Raw genomic sequence first — 17,105 nt, forward strand, 5'->3', positions numbered from 1 at the left:
ATGGTGTATTATCTGTTGGTGCAGGTTTATGTAAGCGTTACTGGGAATGGATACCACTGGGAGTGCTAACTGATCCTCTTCTTCTTCCAAAAAAGTTAACATGGCATAATTATATTTTTTACTGTGTCTGTAGCACAGACCAACCCCGTTTTCAATCAATGTTTAATGTCTTGGAAATTACATCCATCTATCTTGAGACCAGACTCTGAAAGCTGTCCAACTTAGCTTGGCTTATCAGATCAGGGTATGTAGGGGCTGCCAATATCTCTGGCTGATGAGATATATAATTCCATATCTCTGCGACGACGTGCACGCACTCTCCCTTTCTCCTTCATGTGAACACCTCACTCTCTCGCTCGCTCGAACAGCCTAAATACAACCTGTACACACAAGGTTGTGTACTTTTTCCCAGTGTTGCCCTCTCATCTCCTCACCTTGGCAGAGCTGCTCTCCAATGACTTCAACCCTTGCCTCTAACTTCTGACTTAGTGAGGCCGTCTGTTTGCCCTGCACTGGCTTCCCCCTGGCCTTGCTTCCCCCTGCTCTGGCTTCCCCCTGCTCTGGCTTCCCCCTGCTCTGGCTTCCCCCTGCTCTGGCTTCCCCCTGCTCTGGCTCTGTTCTAACCTGCCGAGCCTCTGACCAACAGAGGACATGGTCATGAACAAAAGCAACAAATAAAACAGATGGGGAAAAAGACAAGCGATTTAGAGGTTTATAGTACAGCAGAAGACAGAGGTTTTTAGAAGAAAATAGTGGACACTTTATTCAGCATTAAACAGGCTTTCTGTGTATCACTGAGACAGTGCGCGTCTTAAGGGCAAACAAGCTTAAAATGAGTTGACAATTGTCTGAGTCTACAGCTAACTTCATTATGACCATGTTTGCATTATTCAGGACCGACAACTTTTGCAGGAAGGAAGACTCAAATGAAGTCAATACTGTATGTTCATTATATATGCATTATGTCACTATTAGCTCTGCCACACAGAGAGTGTCTGTATATGAGTGCAGCCAGTGAGTGGTATTCTACAACGGGTGGTTCTAATGCTGATTGGTTAAAACCACATTCCAGCCCGTGTCTATTCCACAATTTACCACCTGCTAAATCTACTCTCTTAGTGAAGTGGGCGGGATAGTCCATTTCTCCATCTTTTCCGATAGTGATGTTGTGTTTCCGTAAGTGGATGATTTAGTCTAATTTAGATACATTAACAGGATGTATTTATGTTATTTTAAAGCAAACCTATGATATTTGAGAAATTACTCTGCCATCTACTTATTCACTCACTTAAGATCATTCCCACTGGGCACACAGTGGTTGAATCAACGTTGTTTCCATATCATTTCAATGACATTACGTTGAACCAACGTGGAAAAGACGTTGAATTGGTGTCGGTGGCCAGGGGGTTCCTTCATTCCGCGGGCACCCAGTGTGGCAGCCCCTGCATACATATGTATCTAACAGTCCCCTGCTCAATCCGCTATATGTACAGTACATTAGTAAAGTATTCAGACCCCTTCCCTTTCCACATTTTGTTACGTTACAGCCTAAATGTAAAATGGATTTAAAAAATAAATAATCCTCAATCTACACACACTACTCCATAATGAGAAAACAAAAATATATATTTTTTTTCATTTATTTTTTTGCAAATGTATAATATACAGATACCTTATTTACATAAGTATTCAGACCTTTTGCATCCTGTGTCCATTGAGCAATCAATCAAATGTATTTTATAAAGCCCTTTTTACATCAGCAGATGTCACGCAGTGCTATACAGAAACCCAGCCTAAAACCCAGAACAGCAAGCAATGCAGATGTAGAAGCACATTCAACCTTGATGTTTCTACAACTTGATTGGAGTCCACCTGTGGACAATCCTGTCTATATAAGGTCTCACAGTTGACAGTGCATGACAGAACAAAAACCAAGCCACGAAGTCGAAGGAATTGTCTGTAGAGCTCTGAGACAGGATTGTGTTGAGGCACAGATCTGGTGAAAGGCACCAAAACATTTCTGCAGCATTGAAGGTCACCAAGAACACAGTGGCCTCCATCATTCTTAAATGGAAGAAGTTTGGAGCCACCAAGACTCTTCCTAGTGCTGGCCACCCGGCCAAACTGAACAATTGGGGGAGAAGGGCCTTGGTCAGGGAGGTGACCAAGAACTCAATGGTCACTCTGACAGAGCTCCAGAGTTCCTCTGTGGAGATGCGAGTATCTTGCAGAAGGACAACCATCTCTGCAGCACTTCACCAATCAGGCCTTACGGAAGCCACTCCTCAGTAGAAGGCACACTGGTCTGATGAAACGGAGATTGAACTCTTTTGCCTGATTGCCAAGTGTCACGTCTGGAGGAAACCCTGCACCATCTCTACGGTGACTCATGGTGGTGGCAGTATCATGGTGTGGGAATGTTTTTCAGTGGCAGGGACTGGGAGACTAGTCAGGATCGAGGGAAATATGAACAGAGGAAAGTACAGAGATCCTTGATGACAACCTGCTCCAGAGCAGTCAGGACCCCAGACAGGGGTGTAAGGCCGTTGTCCTGTTGGAAGGTTGACCTTCCAACAGGACAACGACTCTATCGTCCTCCATCAGCACCGGCCTGTACCGTACCTCCCCTTAAGCTCTCTCCTGGCCCCTTACACCAAGTCTGAATTTGTTCTGCTAGGTGACCTAAACTGTGACATGCTTAAACCACCTGACCAAGTCCTAAAGCAATGGGACTCCCTAAATCTTTCCCAGATTATCACACAAGCATTTAACAACATCGTACCCTCCGAACTCGTCATTAAGCTCGAGACCCTGGGTCTCGACCCCGTCCTGTGCAACTGGGTCCTGGACTTTCTGACGTCACGCCCCCAGGTGGTGAGGGTAGAAAGCAACATCTCCACCCCACTGATCCTTAACACTGGGGCCCCACAAGGGTGCATTCTCAGCCCTCTCCTGTACTCCCTGTTCACCCATGACTGCGTGGCCATGCACACCTCCAACTCAATCATCAAGTTTGCAGACGACACTACAGTAGTAGGCTTGATTACCAACAACGACGAGACAGCCTACAGGGAGGAGGTGAGGGCCCTCGGAGTGTGGTGTCAGGAAAATAACCTCGCACTCAATGTCAACAAAACAAAGGAGATGATCGTGGACTTCAGTAAACAGCAGAGGGAGCACCCCCCTATCCACATTAATGGGGAAGTAGTGGAGAGAGTAGAATGTTTTTTAAGTTCCTCGGCGTATACATCACAGACAAACTGAAATGGTCCACCCACACAGACAGTGGTGGTGAAGAAGGCGCAACAGCCCCTCTTCAACCTCAAGGAGGCAAAATAAATTTGGCTTGCCACCAAAAACACTCAAACTTTTACAGATTTACAATCGAGAGCATCCTGTCGGGCTGTATCACCGCCTGGTACGGCAACTGCTCCGCCCACAACCGCAAGGCTCTCCATAGGGTAGTGAGGTCTGCACAAAGCATTATCTGGGGAAAACTACCTGCCCTCCAGTACACCTACACCACCCGATGTCACAGGAAGGCCAAAAAGATCAAGGACAACTACCACCCGAGCCACTGCCTGTTCACCCTGCTATCATCCAGAAGGCGAGGTCAGTACAGGTGCATCAATGCTGGGACCGAGAGACTGAAATAAGCTATTTATGTCAAAGCCATCAGACTGTTAAACAGCCATCACTAACATTGAGTGGCTGCTGCCAACATACTGACTCAAATCTCTAGCCACTTAAAAAATTGGATGTAATGAATGTATCATGAGCCACTTTAAATAATGCCACTTTATATACTGTTTACATACCCTACATTACTCATCTCATATGTACAGTGGGGCAAAAAAGTATTTAGTCAGCCACCAATTGTGCAAGTTCTCCGGCTTAAAAAGATGAGGCCTGTAATTTTCATCATAGGTACACTTACACTATGACAGAAAAAAAAATCCAGAAAATCACATTGTAGGATTTCTAATGAATTTATTTGCAAATTATGGTGGAAAATAAGTATTTGGTCCCCTGCAAACAAGCAAGATTTCTGGCTCTCACAGACCTGTAACTTCTTCTTTAAGAGGCTCCTCTGTCCTCCACTCGTTACCTCTATTAATGGCACCTGTTTGAACTTGTTATCAGTATAAAAGGAACCTGTCCACAACCTCAAACAGTCACACTCCAAACTCCACTATGGCCAAGACCAAAGAGCTGTCAAAGGACACCAGAAACAAAATTGTAGACCTGCACCAGGCTGGGAAGACTGAATCTGCAATCGGTAGCAGCTTGGCTTGAAGAAATCAACTGTGGGAGCAATTATTAGGAAATGGAAGACATACAAGACCACTGATAATCTCCCTCGATCTGGGGCTCCATGCAAGATCTCACCCCGTGGGGTCAAAATGATCACAAGAACGGTGAGCAGAAATACCAGAACCACACGGGGGGACCTAGTGAATTGCCTGCAGAGAGCTGGGACCAAAGTAACAAAGCCTACCATCAGTAACACACTACGCCGCCAGGGACTCAAATCCTGCAGTGCCAGACGTGTCCCCCTGCTTAAGCCAGTACATGTCCAGGCCCGTCTGAAGTTTGCTAGAGAGCATTTGGATGATCCAGAAGAAGATTGGGAGAATGTCATATGGTCAGATGAAACCAAAATATAACTTTTTGGTAAAAACTCAACTCGTCGTGTTTGGAGGACAAAGAATGCTGAGTTGCATCCAAAGAACACCATACCTACTGTGAAGCATGGGGGTGGAAACATCATGCTTTGGGGCTGTTTTTCTGAAAAGGGACCAGGACAACTGATCTGTATAAAGGAAAGAATGAATGAGGCCATGTATCGTGAGATTTTTAGTGAACCTCCCATCAAGAGCATTGAAGATGAAACGTGGCTGGGTCTTTCAGCATGACAATGATCCCAAACACACCGCCCGGGCAACGAAGGAGTGGCTTCGTAAGAAGCATTTCAAGGTCCTGGTGTGGCCTAACCAGTCTCCAGATCTCAACCCCATAGAAAATCTTTGAAGGGAGTTGAAAGTCCGTGTTGCCCAGCAACAGCCCCAAAACATCACTGCTCTAGAGGAGATCTGCATGGAGGAATGGGCCAAAATACCAGCAACAGTGTGTGTGAACCTTGTGAAGACGTACAGAAAACGTTTGACCTCTGTCATTGCCAACAAAGGGTATATAACAAAAACTTTTGTTATTGACCAAATACTTATTTTCCACCATAATTTGTAAATAAATTCATTTAAAAATCCTACAATGTGATTTTCTGGGTTTTCTTTTTCTAATTTTGTCTGTCGTAGTTGAAGTGTACCTATGATGAAAATTACAGGCCTCATCTTTTTAAGTGGGAGAACTTGCACAATTGGTGGCTGACTAAATACTTTTTGCCCCACTGTATATACTGTACTCTATACTGTACCATCTACTGCATCTTGTCTATGCCGTTCAGCCATCGCTCATCCATATATTTATATGTACATATTCTTATTCATTCCTTTACACTTGTGTGTAAAATGTAGTTGTTGTGAAATTGTTAGATTACTTGTTAAATATTACTGCGTGGTCAGAACTAGAAGCACAAGCATTTCGCTACACTCTCATTAACATCTGCTAACCATGTGTATGTGACCAATAACATTTTGATTTGATTTGTATGACACCAAACACTCAGAAAAAGCTACTCTTCTTGCATTATCCTCACAAATTATCCTGATTGGTATCAGTCTGGTGTTTTCTGTAATGACCTTAGTGATAACTGTTTTACAGCCTGTGTTCGTAATGGCTGCTCAGTGAAACGACCTGTCTTGATTTGTCATACGTGTGCTAAAAAAAATTAATTAGTATGCCTTCCTTCATGAACTGGCCTCTGTAAAATGGTATTGAAGGCATTTGGACATTCTTTTAAAAATATTTTCAGTGGTATTGTTAATTAACAAACATGATCCAATGTAGAAAATGAGAATTAAAAACCGGTTCAGCCCCTGTTTTGACCGTGATCTTGCAGAGTTACTCCACCTCAAGAATTGCATTTGTCGAAAGGCTTGACACATGCATACTCAGGCTGATTGGCTATCATTCAGGCAAATGAGAAATACGTGCAATCAAGGTATCCGGAAGCCAGCATTAGATTCTTTAAGGAGCAGTTCTCTCTGTGGGTCTAACCACAAGAAGTTCTGGAAAACGGTTAAAGACCTAGAGAGTAACCCTCCTCCTCACAGCTGCCCATGTCCCTTAATGTTGACGATGTGGTTGTTACTGACCAGACGCACATGGCTTAGCTCTTTAATCACCACTTCATTAAGTCAGGATTCCTATTTGACTCAGCCATGCCTCCTTGCCCATCCAACATTTCCTCATCTCCCACCCCTTCTCATGCGACTAACCCTGATGCTTCTTCCTCTTTTTCCCGTGCCCCGCTACAAAATTTCTCCCTGCCGGCAGTCACTGAGTCTGAGGTGCTAAAGGAGCTCCTTAAACTTGACCCCAAAAAAACATCTGGGTCAGATGGTTTAGACCCTTTCTTCTCTAAGGTTCCTGCACCTATCTCCAACATTTTTAACCTCTCTCTCCTTTCTGGGGATGTTTCCATTGCTTGGAAGGCAGCCACAGTTCGTCCTTCATTTAAAGTGGGAAATCAACCTGATCCTAACTGTTATAGGCCTATTTCTATTTTGCCCTGTTTATCAAAAGTGTTGGAAAAACTTAATCAACTGACTGGCTTTCTTGATGTTTATAGTATTCTCTCGGATATGCAATCTGGTTTCCTCTCAGGTTATGGATGTGTCACTGCAAACTTAAAGGTCCTCAGTGTCGTCACCATTGCCCTTGATTCTAAGCAATATTTTGTGCTGCTATTTTTATTGACTTGGCCAAAGATTTTGTTACGGTAGGCCATTCCATTCTTGTGGGCCGGCTAAGGAGAATTGGTATCTCTGAGGGGTCTTTGGCCTGGTTTGCTAACTACCTCTCTGAATGCAGTGTATAAAGTCAGAATATCTGCTGTCTCAGCCACTGCCTGTCACCAAGGGAGTACCCCAAGGCTCAATCCTAGGCCCCAAGCTCAGGCGGTAGGAAGCTCTCTCATCCATTTATATGCAGATGATAGTCTTATACTCAGCTGCCCCCTCCCTGGATTTTGTGTTAAATGCTCTACAACAAAGCTTTCTTAGTGTCCAACAAGCTTTCTCTACCCTTAACCTTGTTCTGAACACCTCCAAAACAAAAGTCATGTGGTTTGGTAAGAAGAATGCCACTCTTCCCAAAGGTGTTATTACTACTTCTGAGGGTTGAGAGCTTGAGGTCATCACCTCATACAAGTACTTGGGAGTATGGCTAGACGGTGCACTGTCCTTCTCTCAGCACATATCGAAGCTGCAGGCTAAAGAGTTAAATCTAGACTTGGTTTCCTCATTCGTAATCGCTCCTCTTTCACCCAGCTGCTAATTTAACCCTGATTCAGATGACCATCCTACCCATGCTAGGTTACGGAGACATAGTTCATAGATCAGCAGGTAAGGGTGCTCTCAAGCGGCTACATTTTCTATACCATTCGGGCATCAGATTTGCCACTAATGCTCCTTATAGGACACATCACTGCACTCTACACTCCTCTGTGAACTGGTCATTTTATTTTTTCTCTGTATACCCGTCGCAAGACCCACTGGTTGATGCTTATTTATAAAACCCTCTTAGGCCTCACTACCCCCTATCTGAGATATCAACTGCAGCCCTCTCATCCTCCACATACAACTCCCGTTCTGCCAGTCACATTCTGTTTAAAGGTCCTCAAAGCACACACATCCCTAAGTCAGTCCTCTCTTCAGTTTGCTGCAGCTTGCAACTGGAACAAACACTTAAACTGGACAGTTTATCTCAATCTCTTCATTCAAACACTCTTACTGACAGTTGCGGCTGCTTTGTATGATATATTGTTATATCTTACCTTCTTGACCTTTGTGCTGTTGATTTTGCCCAATAATGTTTGTACCATGTTTTTGTGCTGCTACCATGCTGTGTTATGTTTTACTGTTATGTTGTTGTCTTAGGTCTCTCTTTATGTAGTGTTGTCTCTCTTGTTGTGATGTGTGTTTTGTCCTATATTCACTACTTGTATTTGTGAGAGTTATTGACATGTTGAATGCACCGAGGTGTCTGTTTGAACTACTGGCACGTTGCTCGGAAGCCCATGCATACCCCACAAGAAATGCCACCAGAGGTCTCTTCACAGTCCCCAAGTCCAGAGCAGACTATGGGAGATGCACAGTACTACATAGAGCCAAGACTAGATGGAGCCAACTCTATTCCACAGTACTACATAGAGCCAAGACTAGATGGAGCCAACTCTATTCCACATCAAGTAACTCATGCCAGCAATAAAATTAGGTTTAAAAAAAACTGATAAAACTAGCGGGACTGTGACGCAACACAAACCTAGTCACATGCATACAAACAAACGAGAACATACGCACTACACACACATGTACACATGTCTCTTATTCACCACTTGAGCTCCAGAGGAGGGAGGGTAAACCTTCCCAGAGGAATATATAGTGGGCATGGATGAGATTTCAAGATATGACATTGCACTGAAGTTAAATGTTGAGAGAGGAGGGGGTTAATCAAAGAAAAGTTGGGAAGGGGAGGGAGAAAGGTGAGGACTGAGAGAAGGGCAAGGAAAGGGTGAGAGGGGTATACAGAAAGTGTGTGGGGGAGAGGTAATGGAAAATGAGAAAGCGGTAAATAGAAACTTAAAGAGAGGACCTGAGAGAGAGAAGTGATTTTCACATAATGGACATGCTCCATGTTGCCACATCTCCAACTAGCTTGCTGTCAATCTCAGCCTTTGCTAAGTGCAGTTATGACTTTAAGTGCCTGACCACATGCATATTGTTCACGCTGGCTGCCACTCTGCTACGGTTCTATACAGAACGGGACTGGACATAGGGCAGTTTGGACAAATGCCAGGTGGGCCTGTCCATCGTTAGCATAGTGGGCTGGTTGGTCTAAATTGAGGGGTCATGCCTTGGCTGATTTTATTTTTTACCTTTTATTAAACTAGGCAAGTCAGTTAAAAACAAATTCTTATTTACAATGACGGCCTAGGAACAGTGGGTTTACTGCCTTGTTCGGGGGCAGAATGACAGATTTTTATCCTGTCAGCTCAGGGATTCGATCGTGCAACCTTTCAGTTAATAGTCCAATGCTCTACCCACTAGGTTACCCTGCCACCCCATTTCTGGTCCCACCCTCATGGAAAAAATACTATAGTATACTATGGCATTAATACTATAGTAGAAACACTGTAGTGTTTTTGCAGACTTAACTGTCGTATTCACTGACAAAAACATAGGGCTATACTGTAGTATTTACAGTTAACTATAGTAATACTGTAGTAAAATAATATAGTAATTTGCAGACTTCACTGTAGTGTTTCTGATTTATTGTCTTTGACATAACGTGGAGACTTTCTCCTTGAGGAAACCTACTGGAGAAATTCTAAAAGAGCACCTTTTCCACAACTGGTTGGACTAGGGTGTGAATGGATATTTCAGAGCTTCTGCTTCTCTCTAACTTGTATACTTTGCATGTACGTTTCTCATTTATGGGTGGCATAAATTGGGACATTGGGGAGGGTATTGGGCAGGGTATATGCAAATGAAATACGGTAGCATTTGCTGTAGTGTTTGGGCAGACTGTAGTGTTTTTGTGGACAATACTGTAGTATTTACTATAGTATTCTACGGTATACTACAACACTCTGTAGTGAGGATCAAGGGATACTACAGTGTATAGTATTCTACAGTATGATGTACTACAGTTTATTACAGAATTCTATTGTAAGTTCTACTGTAGTATTTTTTTTTGTTCATGTGGGCAGTCCATCTATGGTTTTAGACAAGTCTTTGGCACAGGAACAGAGCATAGACCAGTGATTTATTGTATGACTGAAAGCTATAGGTGTGTTGGATTTGAGGTAAGATTAGGTTGGTGAGAATTGAATAAAAACTGTATGTGCTGTTTGCTTGGCATTAGCAAAAACGTCCCAGCTAGCACATTTCATTCCTTGTGGGAACGTGGGTTTTTGGTTTCAATTTGGTTCTGGGGACGAAGCCATATTTTCTGACCGGTAAAACTTTTTTAAAATTTGTTAAATTTTTAAAAACTTTCTGAGAACAGAAGTCAACTTATTTAAGTTGCAGAGAGGTTTTGTTTTACTCTGGTTCCTTTTAAAGTTTTCCTGGGACAAAGTTTTGTTGATTCTTAACCTTCTTTCAACGGTACATTTTTCTTGAAGTTTTCATGGAAAGTTTTTGTAATGCACTCAGACCAATTTGAAAACATTACTTTAAATAGAACCATGATGTTAACCTGTAGGAAACATTATGCTGAAGCACTGAAATTCCAACAGAAAAAGTTGTTTCTTAAAACCTCTTAGGGATCGGTGTCCCGTCAACGGGGACAGTTGTAAATCATGCAGCACTTACTGTCACCATCGCAGATTTTAGAGAAACAACAAATGTCGGTACATATAAGTGTCTTATATCGGCTGAAAGCTTAAATTCTGGTTAATATAACTGCACTGTCCAATTCACAGTAGATATTACTGCGAAAACAATGCCATGCTATTGTTTGAGGAGACCTAACAACAAAACACTTTTTCACCGCAATAGGTTTGAGAAATTCACTTCTGAGGGTGAAATGTGTACTTACATTCTGAAATCTTGCTCTGATTTATCATCCAAATGGTCCCAGAGATAACATGAAGTGTTGTTTTGTTAGATAAAAGATGCAAGATCAATTTTGTATTTCCACTCGTTCAATTTGCAAAGAAAGGAATCTGTGAATCTCACCCTAAACGTTGTTTCAACGAGTCATATCACGTTTGTATGTATTCCTCATATCCTAGAATGTAACGAGAATTCACTATATAATTAGGAGTGTAGTACATCCTATAGGACACCATATTTGGTCAGAGAGCGACGCCTTTGTGGCACGCCGATGACACGGGCAGTTTTCACTTGATCAACTCTAACTTTGTCAAATAAGCACAGTTTTTTTTTTTCATTGTATTTTCTTCTACCAGACCTATTATGTTATATTCTCTGTTACATTTCCACAAACTTCAAAGTGTTTCCTTTCAAATGGTACCAAGAATATGAATATCCTTGCTTCACGGCCTGCGCTATGTCATTTAGGTGACAATTTGAAAAAAAGGGGGCTGTCCTTTCAACTATTTGAGAACATTTCCAAAGTCAAACAAGTTGGATTAAGTTACTAGAACATTTTAAAAAAGTAAAGGAATTTTGAACATTTAGGAAAATGTATATTAAAGTAATACAATACCAAGAAAGTAGTGTTTCTTAATTATATGCTGAGAATGTTCCAAAGCCAATCAACTATTTTGCACCATTCCCAGAAAGTTGTGGTAAGGTTGTATGCAAAATGACCATAGAGCTTGGTGAGAGTGTGGTTGTCCTAAAGAACATGTAGAACATAACGTTCTGAGAACCACCTGGGATTGGTCTCCGTGTATGTCATAGAGAATTCTGCCATGTTGAAGCAAATAAACATTTGACATATGGAAAACTCCATTTACGTTAAGATTATCCAAATAGTGCTTGACAGTTTGATTGTAGCTATGGATCTGTGTATGTGTGTATATTTCACTCAAAGTTACTGTAGTGTACTCTGCACACCTGGTCGCCAGTATGACATTTTGTCATGGTCTTACCGAATAAGGCCATATCGATACATTGTTGAGTGCAAAACATCTGATAGCCACGCTAGTACTCTGCTACACTACTGGCAGTTAATGGAGTTTACAGCGGGAAGAAGTTTATCTTTTTCCCAAAAACAACAACAATAATTTGGTCTCACCAATCTGTAGCTGCACACTGTGTCCTCAATGACTCATACCAGAGGACAGAATGAGACCATAGGAGGAGAGAGATGATTTGATAGAGGGAATGGATAGGAAGACCGAATGGAGAGGGTTGATGAGGGACCACTGTGGGAAGAGGAAAATAGGGGGTTGGGAGAGAGACTGATAGAGGGAGGGGAAGGAGAGAAAGTAGGAGATGGACAGAGAGGGGATCAGACAGAAGCAGAGGAAAAGGGGAAGAAGATGAAGGGAATTCTCTCCTGCCCCTCTCCTGTGTCCTAAAGGGTGTTAGGAGTTAGTGAGAGGGCTGAGCAGTAATGGTGTGTGAAACAGATTAGTAGCCACTGCTGCACCTTCTGCATGGTGGTGTCTCTGTTCAACACACCATATTCTCTGTCTGAAAGAGAGCACCTCTAACCCACATAATCCTCTCCTCTGTTCATTCCTTCTAATGGTTTTAACTTCCTGTGGTTTTTGTAAGCGTCTGCATCTATAAGTAGGTGTGGAATAACCTCGAGTTGTGTATCATATCCAGTATATCATATTACCTTTCAGAGAAAATGGAAAGATAACATTTTAGTCATTTACCCAGAGCAATAAGTTCATCTTAATATATGTTTTTGTACTTGTCCCCCATGGGAATTGAACCCACAAGCCTGGTGTTGCAAGTGCCATGCTCTACCAACTGAGCCACACGGGACCTAAATAAACCATAAAATTAAAAAAAGATGAACATGTAACTCTTTCATGACACTTTATTTGACATTGTTCAGGTAGACCTACTGACTTAACTTGTGGCAAACATTTAATAGAACAACATATGTGACTCATCTCCTTCATTAAGCCACTATAAAGTAGTGAGAGGAGGGATTTGTTTGTTTATTTCTGGAAATGCTTCGTTCTGTAATTCAGAGGAATTAGTCCAAGCCTTCAAGGTTATGCTAATCACATGTTAAGTACTTCCTGTAAGCCGTTGGTTATGTCTCAACATTAATTTGTGCTCCAGATGAACTAGTGAAACCAGGCACAATCAGAAGCCATTCATAGGACATGAGGACCTGAGTCTTCTGCTATAGACAAGCACAGATTATAAAAGGAAAACCAGCCATGACGCGGGCACCGTCTTGCTTCCGAACAGGCTGAACACCTTCGCTTGCTTTGAGGATGATACAGTGCCATTGACACGGCCCGCTACCAAGGACTGTGGGCTCTCCTCCGTGGCCATAGTGAGTAAGACGTTTAAGCGTGTTAACCCTCGCAAGGTTGCCGGCATCCCTAGCCGCGTCCTCAGAACATGCGCAGACCAGCTGACTGGTGTGTTCACAAATATATTCAAGCTCTCCCTATCCCAGTCTGTTGTCCCCACATGCTTCAAGAAGGCCACCATTGTCCCTGTACCTAAGAAAGTCATTTAGTTCAATTACTTCTGCTATCATCCCGTAGCACTCACTTCTGTCATCATGAAATGCTTTTAGAGACTAGTCAAGGATCATATCAGCTCCACCTTAGCTCTCAAACTAGACCCAATTTGCTTACCGCCCCAAAAGATCTACAGACGATGCAATCGCCGCCAAGCTGCACACTGCCCTGTCTCATCTGGACAAGAGGAATACCTATGTAAGAATGCCGTTCATTGAGTATAGCTCAGCATTCAACACCATAGTACCCTCCAAGCTCATCAATAACGAGGACCTGGGTCTGAACCCCGCCCTGTGCAACTGTGTCCTAGACTTCTTGACGGGTCGCCCCCAGGTGTTGAAGGTAGGAAACAACACCTCTTTGCTGATACTCAACACTTGGGCCCCACAAGGGTGCGTGCTCAGCCCCATCCTGTACTCCATTCACCCATGACTGCGTGGCCAAGCACGCCTCCAACACAATCGTCAAGTTTGCAGACGACACTACAGTAGTAGGCTTGATTACCAACAACTATGAGACCGCCTACAGGGAGGAGGAGAGTGCTCTGGGAGTGTGGTGCCAGGAAAATAATCTCTCACCCAACGTCAACAAAACTAAGGAGATTGTGGACTTCAGGAAACGGCAGAGGGAGCACCCCCCCCCCCCCCCCCCCCATACACATCGATGGAACTGCAGTGGAGAAGGTGGAAAGCTTCAATTTCTTCGGTGTACACACCACTGACAAACTGAAATGGTCCACCCATACAGACAGTGTGGTGAAGAAGACAGCGCCTCTTCAACCTCAGGAGGCTGAAAATGTGGCATAACACCAAAAACACTCACAAACCTTTACAGATGCACATTTGAGAGCATCCAGTCGAGCTTTATCACTGCCTGGTACGGCAACTGCACCGCCCACAACCGCAAAGCTCTCCAGAGTGGGGTGCGGTCTGCCCTACGCATTACCGGGGGCAAACTTCCCACCAAGAAATAAGACAAACTTGAGCATGCATAACTATTCCCCCCCCAAAGTCAATACTTTATAGAGCCACCTATTTCAGCAATTACAACTGCAAGTCTCTTGGGGTATGTCTCTATAAGCTTAGTACATCTAGCCACTGGGATTTGTCCATTCAAGGTAAAACTGCTCCAGCTCCTTCAAGTTGGATGGGTTCCGCTGGTATACAGCAATCTTTAAGTCATACCACATATTCTCAATTGGATTGAGGTCTGGGCTCTGATTAGGCCATTCCAATAAATGTATATGTTGCCTCTTAAACCACTCGAGTGTTGCTTTAGCAGTATGCTTAGGGTCATTGCCCTGCTGGAAGTGGAACCTCTGTCCCAGCCTTCACCTTCCAGCTGGACAATGACCCTACGCATACTGCTAAAGCAACACTCGAGTGGCTTAAGGGGAAACATTTACATTTCTTGGAATGGCCTAATCAGAGCCCAGACCTCGATCCAATTGAGAATCTGTGGTATGACTTAAAGATTGCTGTACACCAGCGGAACCCATCCAACTTGAAGGAGCTGGAGTAGTTTTGCCTTGAAGAATGGGCAAAAATCTCAAGTTTGTCTTATTTCTTGTTTGTTTACAATAAAACACATTTTGCATCTTTAAAGTAGTAGGCATGTTGTGTACATCAAATGATACAACACCCCCCCCCCCCCAATTTTTTTTTTTTATTCCAGGTTGTAAGGCAACAAAATAGGAAAAATACAAAGGGGGTTGAATACTTTCGCAAGCCACTGTACGTGTATTTTGGGTATATGTTGTGAAACTGTTTTAGATATTACTTGTTAGATTTTACTGCACTGTTGGAGCTAGAAGCATAAGCAATTCGCTACACCCGCAATAACATCTGCTAAACATGTGTATGTGACCAATAAAATGTGATTTACTGGTGAGGCTAGTGTTGATGTCCCACCTGACTATTTTTAACATCAGCTTACAGGAGTGGTGAGCAGGGGAGAGAGGCAGGGAATCCCTTTTACGAGATGAACAGCGGTGTTATTTACAAGACATCTCCAACGGTCTCTGTGACCCTCCATAGTTTTTATGATTAATGTGATTCATTGAATATTAATTTGACACACAGCTTTTCTGACCTTCTAGGCTTACTGAAAAGCATGTTGTTCTTTACCCATTTCATTTCCACGGCCTTACACTGATTTATTTTGATGGATTGGCTTTGCTCTCATTATCATCACAGAATAGCGATAGTTGAGAAATAAGCGCCATCGTCTCTCATGTAGCTCCTCCCTCAACCTGGATTTGTTCCTGAAATGATTGGTCATACAAGGTATAAATGACATTTCTTATTAAATTATTGGTTTGAACAGTAATTTGTTTGTATGTATGTATGTGCATGTGCATGTGCATGTGCATGTGCATGTGTATGTGTATGTGTATGTATGTGTATGCATGTGTATATATGTACAGTGCCTTGCGAAAGTATTCGGCCCCCTTGAACTTTGCGACCTTTTGCCACATTTCAGGCTTCAAACATAAAGATATAAAACTGTATTTTTTTGTGAAGAATCAACACCAAGTGGGACACAATCATGAAGTGGAACGACATTTATTGGATATTTCAAACTTTTTTAACAAATCAAAAACTGAAATTGGGCGTGCTCTGGACTTTTCTCTGCTGTAAATTCAGCCACCGATGTCTCTCCTGTTTGGTTGAGTGATGCTTCTGCTCACACTCTTGGGTCATAAGTTGTGATGTGGCTTTCATTGCGCTGTTACTTTTGTGGTTGTCTGTGAGGTTTTGCGTTAGGGTCACTTTCTGGTCTGTGTGTGTCTGGGGTTCTTGTGTGGTTGCTGTGACTGGAGAAGGTTTGCTCTTTGGGCCAAGGGTAGCCAGCCCTCCTCTTGGATAACTGTCTCTGTTGCCAAGGGCTTTAGATAGGGCTGACTGTTTACTGTAGCCTGACCCCGTGGGGTCCACTGTGGGTTTCTCTATTCATCTATTTGTTTTTCTGGGTAAAAAGTCACATTGGGCTGGCTGTGGTTGTGTTGTTGAGAGGGGAGAAAAGTCTCGGGCTGACTCTATAGTTAGAGCAGTTACACTCAGAGAACCACTTCTCTGGTTAGATTACTTTTCTGTTTAGACAGGGGAGAGAGAAGACATCACTCAGTCCTCTCAACCAACTGGCATTGTTCTATTGTTCAGAGACATTGTTCTGCACACCTCCACTATAACCTGTAGCCTGTATTCCCCCCCCCCCCCCCCCAGGTTCACATGATTCGTTCAGTTTCTACATAGATGAGTCCTCTCCGGTTGGTCCTGAGCAGACTGATGCCGTCCAGAACTTTGTGTCCGTCTTCGGCACGGTGGCCAAGAAGCTGATGCGCAAATGGCTCGCCACTCAGACCATGAACTTCTCCAGCCAGCTGGAGGCCGGCGTCCGCTTCTTTGACCTGCGCATCTCCACCAAGCCCCGAGACCCAGACAACGAACTCTTCTTCGCTCACGGTCTCTTCAGCGCCACGGTGAATAGAACGCATCCCTGTAACTTTATTTTACCAGACGTTCCTGACGTTCCTGAGTATGACTGCTCTGACACTCTCTCTGCTCTCCTTTGGGGTGTGTGTTGGGTTGTCCTTCCAGGTGAGAGAAGGCCTGGAGCAGATCAGCTCCTTCCTGTCGGCCCATGCCAGAGAGGTGGTGTTCCTGGACTTTAACCACTTCTACGGGGTTCAGAACCTGCACCATGAGAAGCTGGTCTCAATGCTGAGGGATGTGTTCGGGGAGAAACTCTGCCCTGTTGTCTTCGCTCAGGAGGTAAGATGCTCTACTGT

General features: G+C 43.4%; 1 protein-coding gene across 1 annotated transcript in view; it reads left to right on the forward strand.

Annotated features, from left to right (window-relative positions):
• Nucleotides 1-17,105, forward strand: part of LOC110536353 (PI-PLC X domain-containing protein 3) — a 58,731-nt gene that overhangs the window by 25,177 nt on the left and 16,449 nt on the right. The window contains exons 2-3 of the mRNA XM_021622101.2: nt 16,540-16,796; nt 16,915-17,088. Coding sequence (XP_021477776.1) covers nt 16,540-16,796; nt 16,915-17,088 — 431 coding nt within the window. The remainder of the gene's footprint in view (nt 1-16,539; nt 16,797-16,914; nt 17,089-17,105) is intronic.

The sequence above is a fragment of the Oncorhynchus mykiss genome, chromosome 11 (genome assembly GCF_013265735.2).
Source record: "Oncorhynchus mykiss isolate Arlee chromosome 11, USDA_OmykA_1.1, whole genome shotgun sequence".
In the NCBI taxonomy this organism is placed as follows: Eukaryota; Metazoa; Chordata; class Actinopteri; order Salmoniformes; family Salmonidae; genus Oncorhynchus; species Oncorhynchus mykiss.